A 20,365-nucleotide genomic window follows, 5' to 3' on the forward strand; every position below is an offset into this window, starting at 1 on the left:
TACTGTTTTTTGTTTTTTTTCCCATAGGTGGTGAGCAGCCATGAGACCCAGGCCCAAGAAGACGACCCGCACACCATCAGGCTGGAGTTCCAGCCCGCTTTGTACCAGTGCTTTGAGAACTGCGGCTCCCTTAAACTGACCGTCTCCAGACACGGAGGAGACGCTTGGAGTCACTGTCAAGGTGAGTTAAGGATGACAGACGTCCAAATGCGCGCGCATTAGTGTGTTCAACCTAACCTGTGTGTAACCTGACCTACATGGTGAGAAGTTGGGCAAAATTCTTCTATCATGTTTCTCCCACTAGTGTGCGAGCTCACATTGGCTGCAACAGATGTCCACTTTGTGAACTCGCTTGCATAGTTTTGGGAGAACGACAGGACGTGGAAAAGTGTGACGGCCCCTCAGAGGGATTACGCAAAAGCAACCGAGCTGATTTGTACGCAAACGTAAAAAAAATAATCATAAAGAAGTCATGGAAAATGATGCAATGAAAAAATTGCATAGTGACTGTGCCACATTTTCTTCAGGAGCCAGAAATGTTTTTTTTTGTTTTGTTTTTTTGTAGTCAAGGTATAAAGTAATGGTTCTCAAACTAGTTCTATTTTTTATTGGTATGTATTTATTTATTTTATAGAATGAAGGCGTATTTTCCTGAATAAAATATGACGACAATAAATATTTTTCAGGTCACTTGTCAAAATATGATTTTCATCCCTCGTTAAACTTTGACTTTAATATCATTGTACGAAGACTTTTATTTTTGAAAAAGACGACTTTATTCTCTGACTTCTTATCTTATCTCAACAAACTACATCTTTGTTTTTGTCGAAATTCTGGAACAAAGATGACTCTCCTCTCATAACGTGACAACTTCTTTCACCCAAAAATCAAAACTTTGCTCTTATTCTGCTATCTCCGGACGTGGTGTTTTCTCAGGTGGACTACCGCACCGAGGACGGCACGGCTAACGCCGGCTCTGACTATGAGTTTGCCGAGGGAACACTTCTGTTCAAACCGGGCGAGACCCTCAAAGGTATAAAATGGAGAAAAGTGCCCCCCCCGCCCGAAAACATCGAAACTGCAGTATCCGACATTCTGAAATTCTATTGGTAGAGATCACAGTGGGGGTGATTGATGACGATATCTTCGAGGAGGACGAGTACTTCTACGTTCACCTGAGCAACCCCCGATTGGTGGGCTACCCCGAGATCAGCACCTCCCCTCTCGACGCCGGCTCGGCCCCCAAAGCCGTGCTGGGCGAAAACCACACGGCCACAGTGACCATTTACGACGACGACCACGCCGGTGAGGCATCGTTTTTAACCGCATTTTATTCCGATATTGTAAATCAAAGTGGATTTTTTTTTACATGGCCTTACACTATTCACATACTTTCTACCACCTACTGCGACATATATTATATTTATACCACACATATACATACTCTGTTCGACTCTCAGGTGCCTCAACTTGCTCGACTTCCAACATACTGGGATTTCTCTTCCTCATAAGCGCCGTGACAAGTCGAGATTGACCGGCTAATCCTTATCTTCTACTCAAAAGCTGTGCTGATTCAAAATCCAAAGTCATGCTACCCTGCCATCTACAGGCATCTGTTCGTCATTGCAGTGATGAAGCGGCTTGAATTTGCCCGACAAGCGGGGCGAGACCACCTTCCATGCCTATCAGTTGAAAAAACGGACTTGACGAATATATTTGTCGGTGGCAGTAAACGCTTTGACTCCACCTGACGAATTTACACATCCACTGTAACGAGTCATATTTTTTTTCAAGCTAAAGTGGTAGTATTATGATTTTAAAGATTTATTGTCATAATATTGCGTCTTTAAAAACATTATACCATATCATATATTTTTTTACTGCGTGGATTGGCTTTTTTTTTTTTGTCAATGTAGTAACCGTTCTAAATAATTTCAAGTCAGACTATGAGGAAAATTGGCGATGCACCTGTGGAAAAACAAGTGTTTGATCATCAGCGTGGCTGTCCTGCCGGGATGCCATCAAAGCTTCCAGAACCTTCATAACACGGGGGAGAACACGTTCATTTGCCGCTTTGATCGCCTTTTATCGAGGGTTTTCAGTTTTCCACCTCCTCCTCCTCCTCCTCCTCCTCGTCATTCCTCTTCAGGTATATTCACCTTCGAGACCACCAGTCAGCGGGTGAGCGAGAGCGTGGGCGTGATGGAGGTGAAGGTGCTACGGACGTCGGGGGCTCGGGGGCTGGTGGCCGTCCCCTACCGGACGCTGGACAGCACCGCCAGGGGGGGCGAGGACTACGAGCCGGCGTCGGGCAAGCTGGAGTTCCGAAACGACGAGACCATGTGAGTGCCTGTCAAATGACTCGCCAACCGCTGTTTAATAGCAGCGCAATTATGGACGTTGAACTAACGTCCACTTCATTAGGTACACCTGAGATCCAATACGAGCGCTCTTCTCAATGTTCTCTTGTTGCATATATTTGGATATTTCTCTTAGTTTGTGCGCCGTTTTGTCCGTGCCGTCAAGCGTGCCGTTTGGGGTTGAAGCAAGCTTCAAATGCTCCCTCATTAACAGTATCCCTTGAGCTCTTGCTCTTTTTATCCCCTCCCCAGCATCTCTGGAGCACGGCTCTTCCGTAACGCGCTTGTCGCTCCTTGCGGAGGCGCTCTCTTCTTCGACTTGACATCCTCGCGTGGCGACTTCAATGTGTGACTTCATATCAGCTTACTGCTGCTTCTTTGGCCCTTGCTTCCCACCGTGTCCGTCTGTTTTTTTTCAATGAAATTTCACTGGCGGCAGAACCCACGGCGTAAGTCATTGTCCTGAACCGCCACCCTGGCCCTCCTTCCATTCCTCCTCCTCCTTCGCAGCCCTCCAGAATGCTTGTGTTTACTTGTCACGTCTCTTGTTTGTTCTTTCTGTTTGCATGAGCTCCCTTTCAAAGTCTGGCGCTAGATTGAAGTGATAAAAGTCAGGGGAGAAGAAGAAGGAAGTGGAGCACCAGGGAGGGAAAAGTAAGAAAGGAGGAAGGAAGGAAGCCAGGAAGGAAAGAAGAGTCAACCAAACCGTATAATAATAATCAAATCAAAGTCCTCTAGCTTTATGCTAACTTATAATGTGTAACGCAAATTAGCATAACTGTTATGGTAATAACAACTGCTGCTGTAGCACACACGGAGGAGCAACACATACAAACATCGCTTCCAGTACCGCTCAGTGCTGCTCGGCATGTCGTGGCACAACATGGTACTGCACGGAAGTTGCCCGCAACTCTAAATTCTGACTTGCCCGTATATGCGTGAAAACCCAAAGAAGCGATTGATCTCCATTGAATGAAAGCGTAACGAAAACAAAAAAATGGCGGTCTGGAAAGGATGAATGGAATTTCGATGAAAGTGAGGGCCAAAAAAAATGACATTAAATCAGTGAAAAAGAATAGATTTCGGTTGCAGCATTCTCTTGTGTTTTTTGTTTTCGACACAGTGCTGGAAATTCATTTCAACGGGGAACATTGATATATTACATGTACGATGACATTTTCTTCTGTTTTCAACTGCCAATGTTAAAGTTTCAGCGGCCACTAATTAAAAACATGCCGTCTTTTTAATGAGAGGGGAAGTAGGGCGTGAAGCGCGACCAAACTTGCTTGATCCGGCCGTTAGTGGTCGGCGAGGGCCGCGGGGAAAATGTCGTTTTCCGCCGCGCTCATTAAGCACACATTAACGCTCGGAAGTTGTGGGGAGGAAAACAAGCGGACGCGAGTGGAAGCTGTTTCTTTTCCTCGTCAGAATCAGAATCATCTTTATTTTGCCAAGTGTGTCCAAGAAACACACAAGGAATTTGTCTCCGGTATTTGGAGTCACTCAAGTACGACAACAGACAGTCAATTGACAGCGAATACTTTTGAGACATAAAGACATTGAGAAAAACACTGAGCAATATAAGGTTGCTCGTAATCTGGTAATACCGATCCTTCTTCTTTTTTGACAATTGTGCAAAAAGAGGCTTAGTCCTCTCGCAATTAGAGCGGTTTGAATAACTAATGTAGCAATAGTCCGGTGCCATGACCATTGTGCAAAGGGCGCTGAGACTTCAAGGAGTGTGTGCAGTTGCGACAACACACTCGAGACAAAAACCTTGGCGGCATGGCGGCAATGGGAAGTTCGCTGTTTCAGAAGTTGATGGCAAGAGGGAAGAAGCTGTTGGAATGTCTGATACTTTTAGTTTGCATTGTTCGGTAGCGCCTACCTGAGGGAAGGAGCTGGAAGAGCCGGTGACCAGGATGTGGAGAGTCCGAGAGGATTTTGCACGCTCTTGTCTTAGTTCTGGCAGCGTGCAAGTCCTCAAGGGTGTGTAAAGGGGTACCGACAATCTTTTCAGCAGTTTTGATTGTCCGTTGTAGTCGGACTTTGTCCTTTTTTGTAGCAGCACCAAACCATACTGCGATGGAAGAACACAGGACTGATTCGATGACCGATGTGTGGAACTGCCTCAACAGCTCCTGCGGCAGGCCGTGCTTCCTCAGAAGCCGCAGGAGGTACATCCTCTTCTGGGCCTTTTTGAGGGCGGAGTTGACGTTGATCGCCCACTTCAGGTCCTGAGAGACTGTGATTCCCAGGAACTTGAAGGTCTCGACGGTTGACACAAGACAGCTGGACGGCGTGAGGGGCAGCTGTGGCGAAGGATGCCTCCTGAAGTCCACGATCCTCTCTCCAGTCTTGAGCGTGTTCAGCTCCAGGTTGTGTCGGCCGCACCGCAGCTCCAGCCGCTCCGCTTCCTGTCGATATGCAGACTCGTCACTGTCTTTGATGAGGCCGATGACAGTGGTGTCATGTCCAAACTTCCGGAGTTTGACAGCCGGGTGCGTTGAGATGCAGTCGTTCGTGTGGAGAGAGAAGAGCAGTGGCGAGAGGACACAACCTTGGGGTGCCTCAGTGCTGATGCTGTGTGGATGAGGTGGCCTCCCCCAGCCTCACCTGCTGTGTCCTGCCTGTCAGAAAAGCTGTAAATCCACCGGCAGATGGAAGGTGAGACGCTAAGCTGGAGAAGCTCGGAGGAGAGGAGTTCGGGGATGATGGTGTTGAACGCGGAGCTGAAGTCCACGAACGGGATCCTCGCGTAGGTCCCCGCGCTGTCGAGATGTTCTCGGATGAAGTGCAGACCCATGTTGACTGCATCATCCGCAGACCTGTTTGCTCGGTAGGCAAACTGCAGGGGGTCCAGCAGGGGACCTGTGACGCTCTTGAGGTGGTCCAGCACGAGGCGTGATGTCTTCTTTAAGCCTGTGTTTGTGTCGAGTGTGTGTGTGTGTGTGTGTGAGTGAGTGTGACACAAAAGTGTCGCCATCTTGCCTCTGCCTGCTGGTTTCTCCTCCTCCTCCGTCCGTCCGTCGAGCCCTCTTCAACCGCCCCGTGTTGCAACAATCAGCGTTGAGGAGCTTAGTCATCGTCGTTTTCGCAGCTTTTGGAAAAGTTGAGTTCTGTTTGTGTGTCTGTGTGTGTATGTCTCTGCTTGTGTGCATCTCAAAGTGTGTGTGTCTTTGTGTATGGTTCAGCACGTGGTTGTGTGTGTCTTCGTCTCAGTGTGTGTGTATGTGTGTCTGTCTCTATGTTTGTGTGTGCGTCCATGTGTGTCCCTGTATGTGCGTGTGTGTTTTTGTGTGTATTTGTGTGCATTTTTCTCTGTTTGTGTGTGTGTGTGTCTGTCTCCTGTGTTTGTGTGTGCATCCTTGTGTGTGTGTTCCTGTTTGTGTGGTCCCGGTGTGTGTGTACATCACAGTGTGTGTGCGTCTCCCCATGTGTGTCCCCGTGTGCGTGCTTGATCCTTGTGTATGTGTGTGTGTGTGTTTATGTGTGTTTATGTGTGTTTGTGTGTTAGTCACTATGTTTGTGTGTCCCCATGTGTGTCCCTGTTTGTGTGTCTTCCCCCTATATGTGTGTCTGTCCCTGTGTGTGTGTGTTTGTGTGTGCATCCTTGTTCATATTTTAGCGAACGCCTATGACAGCAACAACCTTTCTAGTTTGAAATCTTTGACGCTGACTGGCTGGCATCGCTCTTGTTGCCATGGTGACCTCCAGTCCAACCCCAGCATGCGGAGCGGCCACCCTCTAACCTCAGCTCGGGGTGGGGGGGGTGGGGGGGCCGGACCGAACCGCCGGTCCTCGGCCGGCCGCCCCTCCGAGCCTCCCGGCGGCCGCCCCTCGTCCTCATCCGCAGGGGTCAAGGGTGAATTCACTTGTGGTCATCCGAGCCTAAGCTGCATCTTTCTGGGTCGAAAGGGAAAAATGGGATTGGGGAGGTTCTTTTTTTTTTTTTCTCTCTCTTTCTCAAACCGAAGCAGCAGTTGTCTAAGTGGATTCAGCAGTCAGTTCGACGGGCGACGGGCCTGCAAGGGGATAAACTTGCGGGAAGTGTTTCTCCCGCTACCATCTGCTGTTGTGGACTGGAAGGAGTTTGCTTTGGAGGAGCTGCACAGCCTGCGAGCAATCACAAAGAGAGAGCTTAATTAGCAAACAGAAGCAAGGATTGGGGTGTTTTTATTTTTTTTTAAGGACATCATTAAAGCCTCTGATTGACTGTTGAAATAAAAAAAACAAGCTAGGGGCACTAGTATCCATCTGTCCGTTTTCTGTCATACTTGTCCTCATCAGAATCATCTTTGTTGGACATGTATGTTAAAGACACTCGGGATGTCCCGATCCAGCTTTTTCACCTCTGATCCGACACCGATATCGCAGCCTTGAGTTTTGGCTGATTGTGATATCTGTCCGCTCCGATATCATCAATAATCACACATACTTATTCTGTAGTATCGATAGGCTCGATCAAGTGATATAACTCAAACAGAGACCCGGCTGTAACGACAATAACGCTGGTTGTTCATAGTCTGTAAATGAGTGGTTGGTAATATACTGCTTATGAATATTGGAGGAGGTGGAAGAGGAGCTGCGGTGAGATGAAGATTGGAGGAGAAAGAAAGAGCATGTTTGCGTGCTTCAGTCGACCTGACGATGCACCGCAGCACCGGGGACACGTAAACGTATTCTGTGTCACGTCCAATCGGATCCTCGGCTATTTTCGTGCAGCGAAAGACGCCTTTGTGCGTGTGGGAGAGTTGCTGATTACGCTACGGACGTGTTTGGCGAGTCGAACGGTTGACCGACCAATCGGAGGACGGAAAAATGCTGAATGCGGAATTGTTCTAGGTCAGCTAGCTTGCGTACGCGCAGATCGGCGTCCGTGGTGTCACCAATTCACAGATTTCTTTCCACGCTACTTTTTGGGGGGGCGGGGGGGGATGAACCCGCAAAACGCTTATTGATGGTTTATCTTCGCTTATTTAAGAATTTTCTAGGTTAAAAAAAACAACAACAGAAAGTTGGGTTTTTTTCAATGTGTCCCCGTTAATGGCACTGACATGCGACATTTCGAGGTTACAGATGGCGTAATAATGCATTTTAATGCTGTACAATAAGCTAGTCTCAATTAGAATTGGATTGACTCTTTTTCATTGGATTGTGTTATATTTATGGCCTGCAAGTGTGTTTTTTTTTTTTTTTTTTCCATTTTTTTTTTTTTTTTTTTTCCCGTCATACAAATATTTACTGTAATTACGACTTTGCCTTCTGGAAGAAATGCAGCTGAGAGAAACGCTTTTGTTATGAAGACTGCATTAGAATGTAGTTTGTAAATGGAGCCACAGATCATAATATATCTCCTCTTCAATCAATTTAAAGTTGTTTTTGGAGGGAGGAAGTGAGTGGAGGTGTGTGTTTGTGCGTGCGTGCGTGTGTGTGTGTGTGTGTGTGTGTCTACCAGCCAGAAAAACAAGACTGTGTCTATAAATCATCCGCACTCAAGAAAATATTTTGTTCCTGCACACACACACACACACACACACACACACACACAAACACATCCAGTGGGAGTAAATCAACATGGCAGCCAGGACGTGAATGCAGAGCAATGGAAACATCAAAACAGTAGATACTAGTGCGTCCTTCACGAGGTCCAAAGAGCCCCAAACGTTAATCAAGCGTCTGCTTTCACACGTGTAGGAAGATCATCGAGGTGAGGATTATCGACGACGAGGAGTATGAGAAGAACAAGACCTTCACCATCGAGCTGGGCGAGCCGCTACTCTTGGAGATTGGACAGAAGCACGGTCCGTGTCTGTGTGTTTGTGTGTTAAAGGCAAAAAAAAAAAAAAAAAAATACAAATTAATAAATACACTTTTTGGAGTCCAGGGGAGCAATTTGTAATATCCTAACAGCATTGAAACATACAATAGCAACCATGTGTCCCTCGAAATACCATAGGAATGAAAAAGTTGCCCATTTCCAAGAAAAAACAATTTAAATTGTAAAGCAGCAAAAAAATCAGATTTTTGGATCTGAAGAAAAGTTGTCATGTTATGAGAATAAAGTCGGCATTATTTTTCAAGAAAATAAGTTGTCATATCAGAACAATAGTATATTTTTTTTATTTTCTTGTTGTTGTCACTGTTGTACTTTGGATTTGATTGTGAAACTGAATTCTCTAAAAAAAAAAAAAAAATAAATAGCATAAATTATTGAAATGCTTTTTTGCCATTTGTTAAAAAAATGAATTGTGGGAAAAAATGCCTTTTGTTCTCGATAGGGCTGCAACTCACACTTGTTTTAATAATAGATTATTCTGATTATTTTTTTCGATTTATCGATGAATCGGATAAAAAAATAAAATGTTATGATTTGAAAACTGTAACATCAGAAAACCGGCATAAATCTTCATCATTTTCAAAAGTCCAAACAGATGTTTGCAAATGTCTTATTTTGATGAAACAAACATAATTTGTCTGCTTTCATGGAGGACGACAGAAATCGTAGAATATTTTAGTTGAGAGGCCGAAATTCCGAGGATTTGGACAATTTTAAGCTCAATAAAGTCGCTCAACAATATCCATAAATAGCGGCGGATTAATCTGATAAGACATCTTGCTGTCGATTCATCGATCGACTGTCGCAGCGATCGTTCTCAAATGAAAATAAGACAAATGAAGAGTTCCGATTGTTGTTTGGTTTCTCAGGAGACTCCAACGAGAACAAGCCGGCGGTGGGAGCGGAGGAGGAGGAGGTGGCGAAGATGGGCTGCCCCAGCCTGGGCGAGCACACGCAAGTCGAGGTCGTCATCGAGGAGTCGTACGAATTTAAGGTACTGCCGCAAACGTCGACGCCAGCCGCGTAAAGATGCGCGTCATTCATCCATCCATCCATCCATTCATTCATCCATGCATCCATTTTCTGGAGCTTGTCCTCATTTGGGTTGCAAACGGGTGGAAAATTTCCATTGGAAGTGTAAAGGGGGAATTTGGGAAATACTGGGAAACTTCCCATGGGAATTATGGGAATTGAGGGTCATTTTCATGGAAACATATGATATTTAAGCATAAATATCAACATTTTGTTTTGTCCGAGGCAGTTGGTTATCCATGCAAAATAGTACAAGAGAAAATCATTTGAACTTTATCAATGAACAAAAATTTGAATATGGTACAAATGTTTGTTTCTATAGAAGGTAACTTTTTTTTTTTTTTTGGTCATTTTTTGAGATTTAGGTTTCAAGTAGGGCCCGGCCGATTTTTTTGAGGCTGATGCCGATTCCGATATTTGGCAGAATAAAATTCCGATCATCAGCCGATTCATTTAAAAAAATATGTAATGAATAAAATAACTTTTAGCCCCTGAATGCTTACAAAAATGAAGATATACATTACAGGAAGAACATTTGACTGTTTTACAAAAGTTCGTCCTTGTAGTATTTGTTTAACTTTACAAAAGAGAGAGAGAAAAATATATTTTATGAAAATATTTGAATGCCAATATCTTTGTGGTTAGAATGTTGTTATGTTGGGAGGAATGGCAAAAATTGGCCAATTTTTGCCGAATTTTTGGCTGACTAATATGGGCCGATTCATCGGTCGGGCCCTCGTTTAAAGCTATAATCCTCCAAATGTAAGATCATGATTTATTAATTTTTTTCACTCCATTGAATCTATATAACTTTTTCATGAAATGAACGTGGTCTGTGATAACCAAATTTATTTCGACCTGTACGTTCGAGATTTTGGCTGTGCAGGTGTACCTAATGAAGTGGCCAAGCCAGTGCATCTCAGAAATATTAGTTCGACATGCTCATTTTTCATTTATTGTGTGTGTGTGTGTGTGTGTGTGTGTGTGTGTGTGTGCGTGTGTGCGTGCGTGCGCGCGCGCGTGTGCAGAGAGCAGTGGATGTGCTTTGGGAGCGCCGTGGCAAGGTTTTCCATCTCTCCATTTTTCTTTCTCTCTCTCTCTCTCTCTCTCTGTCTCTCTTTCTTTGTCTCCGCCGTACACACGCATGACTTTTTTTTTGTCCGTCTGCTTGTGTATACAAACAGGCACGCTCACGATTTCCTGCTGCTTTATATTGATTTTTTTACAGCTCTTTGAAAGGCTTGAAATCAGCACTTTCTCCCGCAGCTGTCCGGGAGTGATTTAACAACCGGACGTTTCTCTCGCTTTTTTTGCTCTTTTCCGCTGCGCTTGCGTGCGCCCGCCCACACGTTTTGCGTACGTGCGTGTGCAGAGTACAGTGGACAAGATGATCAAGAAGACGAATCTTGCCTTGGTGGTGGGAAGCAGCAGCTGGAGGGAGCAGTTTGTTAGTGCGGTGACTGTCAGTGCAGGTACACACGCACACATACACACGCACACACATTAGTACATTACACACACATTCGCCTTGCTGCGAATAGAGAAAATCTACGAATAATTAACGCCCCCCCCCCACCCTAAAAGGGGTTTGTAAAAATGTATAGAAGCCACAAGATGACAGCAAAGCACTTAAAACAGTGAGGATCATAAAGCATCAACACCGTGCATCTGGCACGTACACAATCGTGAACCCGTGTGACATAAATGACTGTATTCAATAGTTAAAGCTTGCATACTAGCGTTTTTCGTGGGATTTCTTCTTTTTCGGTGCCGAAGGCGACGACGACGACGACGAGAGCGGCGAGGAGCGCCTCCCGTCGTGCTTCGACTACATCATGCACTTCCTCACCGTCTTCTGGAAGGTTCTGTTCGCCTTCGTCCCGCCCACCGAGTACTGGAACGGTTGGGCCTGCTTCATCGTTTCCATCTCGCTGATCGGCGTGCTGACGGCCGTCACCGGCGACCTGGCGTCGCACTTCGGCTGCACGGTGGGGCTGAAGGACTCGGTGACGGCCGTGGTCTTCGTGGCGCTGGGCACGTCTGTGCCAGGTGAGACGGCGGAATTCGTCAGCACTGTGGACGAGTTGACTTGATTCGGGGAAATTCACTGTGACGGTGGACTCCACAAACAAGCAAGCATGGCGAATTACTAATTATATTATACGTAGTGTCACTCAAGGTTGTTGTACTAGTGCGTAGAAATGTCATGCAGTCGTAGAAAAGGGCTTTGTGCTGCATTATTTTGTACGAAAAGCGCTTACAAATAAAGTTTGATTGATTGATAGAAGGCAGTCGTGGAAAAAAATGCCACGAGTAAGACGCAGTTCTACTAGTTTGGCCGAGTTGTTATATTAGTGCACAGAAATGTCATGCAGTAGTCGAAAAATGGTCACTGGCAAGACAGTCGTTCCAGTAGTGTGTCTGAGTCATTGTACTAGTGTGCAAAATTGTCATAGAGTAGTGGATGCAAGTAGTGAAAAAAATGCTACTAGTGCACTCTATTTGTTCTACTAGTGCACAGAAATGTACAGCAGTGGAAGGCAGTACAGTAAGTGGAGAAAAGAAAACTTCACAGGTGAGACATAGTAGTTCTGCTAGTGTGCCCTGGTTGTTGTACTAGTGTGCAGAAATGTCAGACAGTAGTGTAAAAAAGGTCACTCGCAAGACAGTCATTCTACTAGTGTGTCCGGGTTTTTCTACAAGTGCACCGAAATGCCATACAATAGTGCAAGGCAGTAGTGGGGGGAAAAAACATCACAAGTAAAACATTCTACTATCATTCTACTAGTGCACCTTAGTTGTTACACTCGTGTGCAAAAATGTCATACAATAGTGGAAAAAAAAGTTTCTGGTAAGATGGAGTCGTTCTACGAGTATTCCCTCGTTGTTATACTAGTGTGCAGAAATGCCATGCAGTAGTGGGGGAAAAAAAGGCCACTAGGCCACTAAGAGAGTTGATCTACTAGTGTGTCCTAGTCATTATACTAATGTCATACAGTAGAAGGCAGTAGTGGAAAAAAGGTCACTAGTAAGACGGTCATTTTACGAGTGCGTAGAAATGTCGTCCAGTAGTAGACAAAACACGAGTAAGACTGAATTGTCTTAGTTAGGACACAGATCGTACTAGTACACAGACAACTGTGGGCACTAGTAGGATACGGAATAAATGCTGCAATGTCTTCCCGCCTCTCCTCCGTCACCAGACACGTTCGCCAGCAAGGTGGCGGCCATCCAGGACCAGTACGCCGACGCGTCCATCGGCAACGTGACGGGCTCCAACGCCGTCAACGTCTTCCTGGGCATCGGCGTGGCGTGGACCATCGCCGCCGTGGTCTGGCGCGCCCGCGGCCAGACCTTCCAGGTGGACCCGGGCAGCCTGGCGTTCTCCGTCACCCTCTTCACCATTCTGGCGTCGATATGCGTCGCCACGCTGCTGTACCGGCGGCGCGGCGCCACGGCCGGGGGCGAGCTGGGCGGGCCGAGGACTTGCAAGTTGCTGACGTCACTTTTCTTCGTGTCGCTGTGGCTCGTCTACATCCTGCTGGCGTCCCTGGAGGCCTACTGCCACCTGCCCGCCTTGTAGACGGACGGACGAGGGCGGAGGACTCGTCAACCGGCGCCGGTTTGCTCCGGTGCAGTGCCAAGATGGGAGAAGGAGACGTAACACTCGCCAGACTGAAGAAAAGATGACCCAAAAAAAAAAGGTTCATGAGGACATGGAAAGCTGTGATGGGAATCATTCACTCATTCAGCCAATCACTAAATAGAGATTTGTATCTAGTGGACCTCCTCGATAGTTCCTCCACTAAAACTCCCGAATCACAACAAAGCCTTCAGTGGACATTTTAGGAACTAACTAGAGCTGCTACATTAAAAATACCTTTGTAGCGATTCGGGAATGAGTGAATGATTCTGAACGCAGCGACGGCGTCAACAATCATTCACTCATTCCCTACTCCCTTATCGCTAAAAAAGTATTCGATCATACACTAGCGCACTTATTCGTGGAATGAAAAATTGTTTTCAAACGCGACTGCTTTGCTGCCATGGACGATTAAATACGTCGACTGGAATCCAAGCGTTTACTGCCGCCGGCGAAAGTACGTTTTTCGACGGGCAGGCGTTCCAACGGGGTCTCGCTCAGCTTGTCGGTGGCTGTAATGACAAACACGCGCCACTTGGTGGCGGCGTTGCATCGCGTTGGATTTGAGATCAGCACGGCCGATGAGGGAGAGAAATGAGAGAAATTGGGAAAACTGGGAAATTGGGCACCTATATCGATAAACTCGGTGAATCGCGGTAGTAAGTAGAAAGTGTGTCGCGATATCGGGAAATGAGTGAATGGCGGACGGCGTGTAAAAAAAAAATAAAAAAAAAGCCACTAACGTTCAACTCGAGCCATGCGATGAGTCAGCGTCGCTCTCGGCACGTTTCTTAGTTGTATATCTGTAAATGAATTCTTATTTTGCCATCCAACGCCCCGTCTCAGTCTTGTTTTTGTTGTTTCATAGTTGGAGCTGTCACAGAAGAGACCGACCCATGGTCTACTGCTGATTACTAAAAGATGGAGAGAAAAAAAACTCGAAAACAAACTTTTTATTTATTTTTTTTTTTTTTTTCCCTGGTGAAAGAAGAGTATTTATTTCGGTCGGTTCGGTTCTTACATTGTCACGGCTGGCGAATGAGTTAACGATGTCATTGCCGTGGCATAGTTATTGGAGCAACGTCAGCTGGTTGACCTTCCGTAATAGAAGATTGGACAAATACATGAACTCCAAAAACCTGCCATTGTTTTGAAGCCGTGTTTTTACAAAATGAATCCAAACTTTGCACTTTATGTCCACCCGTCTTGTGAGGCATTGCTCTATAGTTTATACGATATTTTGGCACCAAAACTCATTCATTTGTCCCAGGACCAATATATATACGTACATATATATATATATATATATATATATATATATATATATACACATTCCTACAGCACTACAATATGACCAACTGAGTATGTAGTGAACAGGGAGTGATTTCACACAGCCACCATCTACATCACCCGAATCTATTTTTGAATGAATAAATTCACCCCGCTACGCCACCTTTTTTTAAAATGTTTTATTTATTTACATTTTTAAGCTTTTCATTTTCTCATTTCTGTGCATTTGTAAAGGAAACGGGGCGGTGGGGACACTAGAAAACAGTGGATCAAGATGATGATGGTGACGATATAATCATTTAATAAGGTGATTTGATTGCCCCCTCCATTTGATTATTATCATTTTCGTTTTGAACAGAAATTAAAGGGGAAATTTTGCGGCGAGCGATTAGAAGTTTTGACACTGCCCGTTGAGACTAAGCAAGGCCGCAAAATGGGAAGAACACACCTCTTTGTTTACACTCGGACTAAGGAGGAGTGAATGGCCAAGTTGAGCCGATCGCAGATTTGTTTTCGTAGCTCTTTTGGGTTTGCCAAGAAACCCAACTGGGCTTTTGTTTGCGAAAAATCCCACAAGTGTCTGTTTCTTTAGCTAGTGGGGAACGTAGTCAAAGCTCCTTTTGTCTTTCATGTCGCTTTGCCCTGCTCGATCTGACATGCCTTCATTTATTAGACGAGCAATTCTTTTAGGAAGGGTTTGCGTCCCAAAGTGCGGAGTGAAGGCCAAAGCCCATCATCGAGAACCACTGACGTGGGCCTTTGTCGCCACCTGGTGGCGCCAACGTTGTTTCCAACTTGTCAAGGTTCACGCATGCAAAGTGAGGAAAAAAAAAATGTGATAAAACGCCACACATTTGGGGTCGTAAACATTGTTGCCGGCAGGTTCAACAGTTACAATTGTCATTTCCGAGCAGCTCGAGGAAGAAAACTGACTCCGAAAGGGGAAGCTTTCAATAAGGCCTGACCGATTAATCAGCCGATCGATTGAATCGGCTGATAATAGCCCTTTTCAAAAAACATTTTAACACATTACAACATAAGACAAAGATAATTACATTCAAACATAATTTTCTAAAATGGGGGGAAAACATTGGCTGATTTTTGCCAATTTTCTTTTGGAAAGTTAAGCAAATACGAAAGGACAAAATATTGTCAAACAGTCAAATGTTTTGTAACTAATCTTTATTGTTGTAAGCATTATGGGACCCCCCAAAAAAGTAATTGTACCCATTATGCATTTCTTCAATGAATGGACCGATTCATCGCCTATCGTAATTTGATAATGCCATTTATAAATAAATAAATAAATTGTTTAGGCCACAGTTTGCAAATTCTGCCCTTCCCAAAATCTGCTTTAACAGTCACACATGATAAATATGATATGTGAAAAAAAAACTTGACATCCTCTAATTTGAGATACAAGAAGCCACCGCACCCGATAAAAAACAACCAGAGAGTTGCCCATAAGTGCAATAAATGATTATTAGCAACAGAAATAGCATCTCTCAGGGCATTTTTTTTCCCCCGCAGATCATATTAATATCATGTAAATATGATACAAACTTATTTAACTTCTTTTTGTTGGAACTATTTTATTTTCCTGTGTAACTCCATCGATGCACCCTTTTAACATTAGTCTGGTTCACTATTACTCACAAAGTGCTTCTGTTCCAAACAAGCGTTAAATCATCTTCTTTTTTTATTGTGTTTTTATTATTGCGGTTTGACCTGCAAAGAAGCCATCAGAAAGCAGAACAGTGATGAAAAAATAAACATTTTTGTGCGCGCGCGCATTTCTTTCACGGGTGTGTCGATGCATGAATTGAACACATTCAGAACAGACTGTTGATGTTTCCAAAGTAGTAAATAGTATTTTTTTAAATCTCCAAATGAACATTGGAAAAGCGTCATAAATGTTTACGATGACCTACCTGTTTTATTTATTTAATTTTTTTGTTGTCAAAGATTCAATAAAACTTGCGTGGTATATCATCACAAAAGTGTGTGTCAATAATAGCAAGATGTATGGTGCCATTAAAGAAAATAAGCAAAACTGTTTAAGATACAGGGCCGATTTCTTCTTTTGAGAATACTATATGTGGATATAATATTTGTCTATGGGCCTCGGAGTTGGAAAAAAAAATTGTAAAATAAAAAAAATCGTGTGGTTGAGGCAAAGACATTATGCACTTATTCCCAAATTAAAACTGTCCCTGGTGTCTTAATGAGATGTCTGTGCCATGCTTTTATGAAAATACCCCGAGGTTCAAGAATTATACTTTTGTGCCATATTTCAGAAGCTAACTCTCATCTGAGAGGACTCACAAATACAGCTTCAGAACTAGTCAGCTAACAAGATATATTCAGTTGTTTAATGTCACACAAATACTTGGATACAAACAAAATATTCCGCTTAAATGTTAACCAGTGAATGACATGGTAAATTCGAGTGTTTCTGAAATCCGATGGTACGTGAAGGCACCTTTCACAAGACTGCGTTTAATTGGTGGAGAATAGGGAAGCGAGCGGGGAACACGGGGTGAGTGAAGTTTCTGTTCTAAAACTACGCGTACTTTTTGGGGGGCTTAAGTTACAGCCGTCAGTAGCTTGTCAAGTGGTTAAAATAAACCGTACTAGAAGCAGCAGCGTCTTCGTGTCTCCTTCGCGAACGCGACAGACTCGTGAATATAGTGACGTCGCGCTCAGAAGAACCCGGAAGCCACATCTGCGCTGATTTCCCCCTCTGCGCATGCGCGATATCGAAGCAGCTCTGGGACGTCATTTAATTAGTTTCTGGTGTGAACCGAAAACAGCCAGATTGACATTTGACATCAAAAGTAAGTTTGATTAGTCATCTTTTCAGGGTTCACTTTGTCTTAGATAAATATATACAGTATATATATTTTTAGCCCGTAGCGGTACTTGCGTCAATCGTTCAAAGCATCGTTTAGTGACATCTAGTGGCGAAATATGACAGCAAAAAATAATGTCTGAATTATGATTGACCTGTGTAAACAGCAATATGCAAACAAATGGTTGGAAACAAGTTGTATTGTAAATCTTGATTGTTCCCGCCAGTCTATTAATGATAGCTATACTATCATTTTTTTTTTCAGCTCTAAGAACTGAACGGTAGTTAGCGGAAAATGGAAAGGGGACAAACTCATTGAGTGGGTTTTATTGCAGCTGAAACACAGAGTAGACAGCCAACAGTACAAAGATATTTTGGCATTTGAAAGTGCTACATTTCCTCATCAAAGTGCACCACATCCACGTGCAAGTCTTTCCTTCATCGCCGTAGAAACGTAACGCTTGTAAAAGCACCGCAGAATCGTGCGGAATCGTGCGATGAGTGAATGCTGTGGAATAAATAAAATATGGAGGAATCGCAAGTGGATTAAGGATCAGTTGTGAAAAGCGTCACGCGTCGGTCGTATTTCGGGGGTCGGGTCGGCTCTTCAGTCCCGTTTCGGCTGCGTCTAGTCGTAGAGGGGCTCCGAGGGTGGGCGCTGGTGGGTGGAGCAGTGTCCCGCCCTGGACAAATAACAAAGACATTGGAATTGTGGCCACAGCATACATAGAACGTGTGCATAAATTGCTCATTTGTCGCTACGAATTGGGTATATGATGTATATACTATATTTTGTTAACTCATGTTAAAGGGAGTCAGCACGAACATGCCACCATTTAAAATGATTCTGATAATAAAGTTCAACTGTTCTCGTTTCTTTTTCGTTGTAAGACGAGGGTTCTGTCTTGCCACCAGATGTGAAGAAGATGGCAGATTGGTGTCATATGTACTGAACTCCCATTACTTGCCAGAAATTCCTCTTGGCAGCCTGCCCGACCAGTTTTCTCCACTTTTTTATCCATTTTGGAAGGGGTGACCAAGTCTTGGTAATGTCGCTGTTGTGCCATAAATGTTAGGAATACCTAGACCACGTTGTAGGCCACTTGAACAGCTGAACTTTATTCGGGGTTAAGCAGAAGCGCTTTGAAATGGTGACAGGTGTGTGCCGACTCCGTTATAAGAGGGTGTGCACACTTGTGCAACCACATCGTCTCAGTTTATTTTTACGTCGCCACTGGAAAATATTTAATCCCCCGTCCGTCCGTCAATGGCAGTGAATGAGTTTTAATGGTGGAATCGGGAAAAAGTGATAGCACAGAAAGCAGGCATTTGAACGGGAGTGTAGACTTTTTATGTCCACTGTTTGGATGTTGTTACACCTAATTTGTGGCTACAAAATAGGCATATATATATTTATTGTGCGCCCATGTGCAAACTTTATCCAATTTTCTTGACCACAATTTTATTTTATTTTTTCCTGCGACGGTACCTGCACAGTCCAGTGGCGCATTCGTAGTTGTTCTGGCAAAAAGCACCAAAAGGTTTGCTGTTCATGATCCTCCACAGCGGGCTCATGCGGGCTAACCTCTTGTGCGCCGAACACGGACTCTGCACCGGGGAGGCACGTACCTGGCACACACGCGTACGATCACCGATAGCTCTTTTGTGCTGTCGGGGGGCCCCCGTTTAGGCGGGACTCACCTGCTGGGACAGAAGCAGCAGCAGCAGCAACAGCAGGCAAAGAGAGAGTCTGCGCACATGGACGCCGTGTTCCTCCTGCATCTCGATACGCACTTTATGCTTGTTTATATATATATATTAAAAAAAAAAAAAAAAAAAAAAAAAAAAAATGTGACAAAAGTTTCACCGGGGAGCGAGTGGCAGCTGAACGCTGGGTTGACTGCACCCGCTTTATAAAGACAACAGTCACCTCCCTTTTTTTTTGTGGGGGGTGGGGTGGGGGTAATCACCTTTGTGGCCTAAATGGGGACGGAGTGTTTGCAAACACACACTTTACCCTCATTTCATGTACGGACCAAAAGATAACACGCGCACACGTGTGACCACTTTTAAACTGCGTGCAGGGTCAAACTTTGTACTTAGGTAGAGGTAAAGATGCTTGGGGAACAAAAAGGTAAAAATAGAAGTGCTGATTCACTCCTGTGCTTTTAAGTAAGTTTTTTTTTTTTTTTTTAATTCCCTAAGGCCTCAATGCACTGCAAAAATGCTGAATCTTACCTGGTGAATTGATCTTATTTCTAGTGAAAACATCTCACTGTACTTATTTGAAGTCAGTTTTGATTTTTTTTTTCTTTTTGCTAAACGTATACATCTAAATAAGAATTATTTTAAGAATCTTATCTAAGTCAATAAAGACTTTGAACTTTTGACTTATTTTATGAACAAAATCTCATGGTTAAAGTGAAAACAAATATGCCAGTGTAGTATGAATGGATAAGATTCGTAAAATAAGAGCTTAAAACGCCTTGCTGAAAATTGAGGGGGGGGGGGGGGGGGAGTCAAAACTGTCTAACAATAAGATGGTTTCACAAGAAATAATATCGATTCACTCTGTTATGATTCTGTATTCTGAAAAAAAAACATTTAAAAACATATTAAAAGTCTTTACATCAGATCTCCACCATCTGACGGTGGCGACGTCATTTGGCAAAAACTCTTCCAGCCAGTGTTGACTCAGTCTGGCCTTCATCGCAATACTTGGTAACACATTTTTTTATTTTTATTTTTTTTGGGCGGGGGGGGGGAGCACCATAGGACTTTGAGTCCATCTATGAGGAACATCTCTTATGCTCAATTCCCGTTAGCCCATCTATGACGTTTTTGCGTTATATGTTAAACCGAGCGGATGAATATGGTTTCGGGGTTTCAAATATGCAACGTTGACTTCTCTTTCGGCACGGCGGGTGCAAGAAGTGCGCAGACAGTCGCTCAACTTTGCCGTCCAATCAAACGGCCGCAGACGTGACCTCATCTGAGCCGGACTCGTTCGCGGAACTCTTGCGCCTCTGGCAGGCGTCGGACATCGTGCCACAGTTGGACTTTGCTTTGCGCGTGCGCGCGGCCCGACGTGGAAACGCACGTCGTTACGTGACCCACTGATCTGCGAAATAATCACTTTGTGACGATGCGCTCCAGCTTTTGCCGCGCACCCATGAGAACATTTATTTCAGGTGAGAGAACGTTCTGAAATTTCACCCAATATGCCAAACCTTTTGTGAGTAACGCATTTATAATAAAAAAAAAAAAAAAAAAAAAAAAAAAAAAAAAAAAAAACACTTTCTCCAGGCTTCCAACAGGCATCTCCGTGTTTATTGTAGTCAAAGTGCGCC

The 20,365-nt window shown here is 44.3% G+C and overlaps 2 protein-coding genes across 2 annotated transcripts in view; one reads left to right on the forward strand and one right to left on the reverse strand.

The window, feature by feature from the left end:
* The window catches only part of LOC133397650 (sodium/calcium exchanger 1-like), a 33,433-nt gene extending 20,485 nt beyond the window's left edge, over positions 1-12,948 (forward strand). Inside the window, 10 exon segments of the mRNA XM_061668791.1 lie at positions 28-162; positions 164-181; positions 937-1,033; positions 1,114-1,305; positions 2,150-2,342; positions 8,058-8,164; positions 9,069-9,193; positions 10,604-10,703; positions 11,008-11,280; positions 12,435-12,948. Of these exon segments, the coding sequence (XP_061524775.1) occupies positions 28-162; positions 164-181; positions 937-1,033; positions 1,114-1,305; positions 2,150-2,342; positions 8,058-8,164; positions 9,069-9,193; positions 10,604-10,703; positions 11,008-11,280; positions 12,435-12,814 (1,620 nt within the window). The 3' untranslated portion in view covers positions 12,815-12,948.
* A 4,695-nt stretch (positions 12,949-17,643) lies between these two features.
* Positions 17,644-18,797, reverse strand: LOC133397905 (liver-expressed antimicrobial peptide 2-like). Its single transcript, XM_061669326.1, is given in 3 exon segments — positions 17,644-17,698; positions 18,505-18,644; positions 18,696-18,797. Coding segments are annotated over 3 exon segments (297 nt in total).
* Between the last annotated feature and the right edge of the window lie 1,568 nt (positions 18,798-20,365).

Source organism: Phycodurus eques, chromosome 23 (genome assembly GCF_024500275.1).
Source record: "Phycodurus eques isolate BA_2022a chromosome 23, UOR_Pequ_1.1, whole genome shotgun sequence".
NCBI classification, from domain to species: Eukaryota; Metazoa; Chordata; class Actinopteri; order Syngnathiformes; family Syngnathidae; genus Phycodurus; species Phycodurus eques.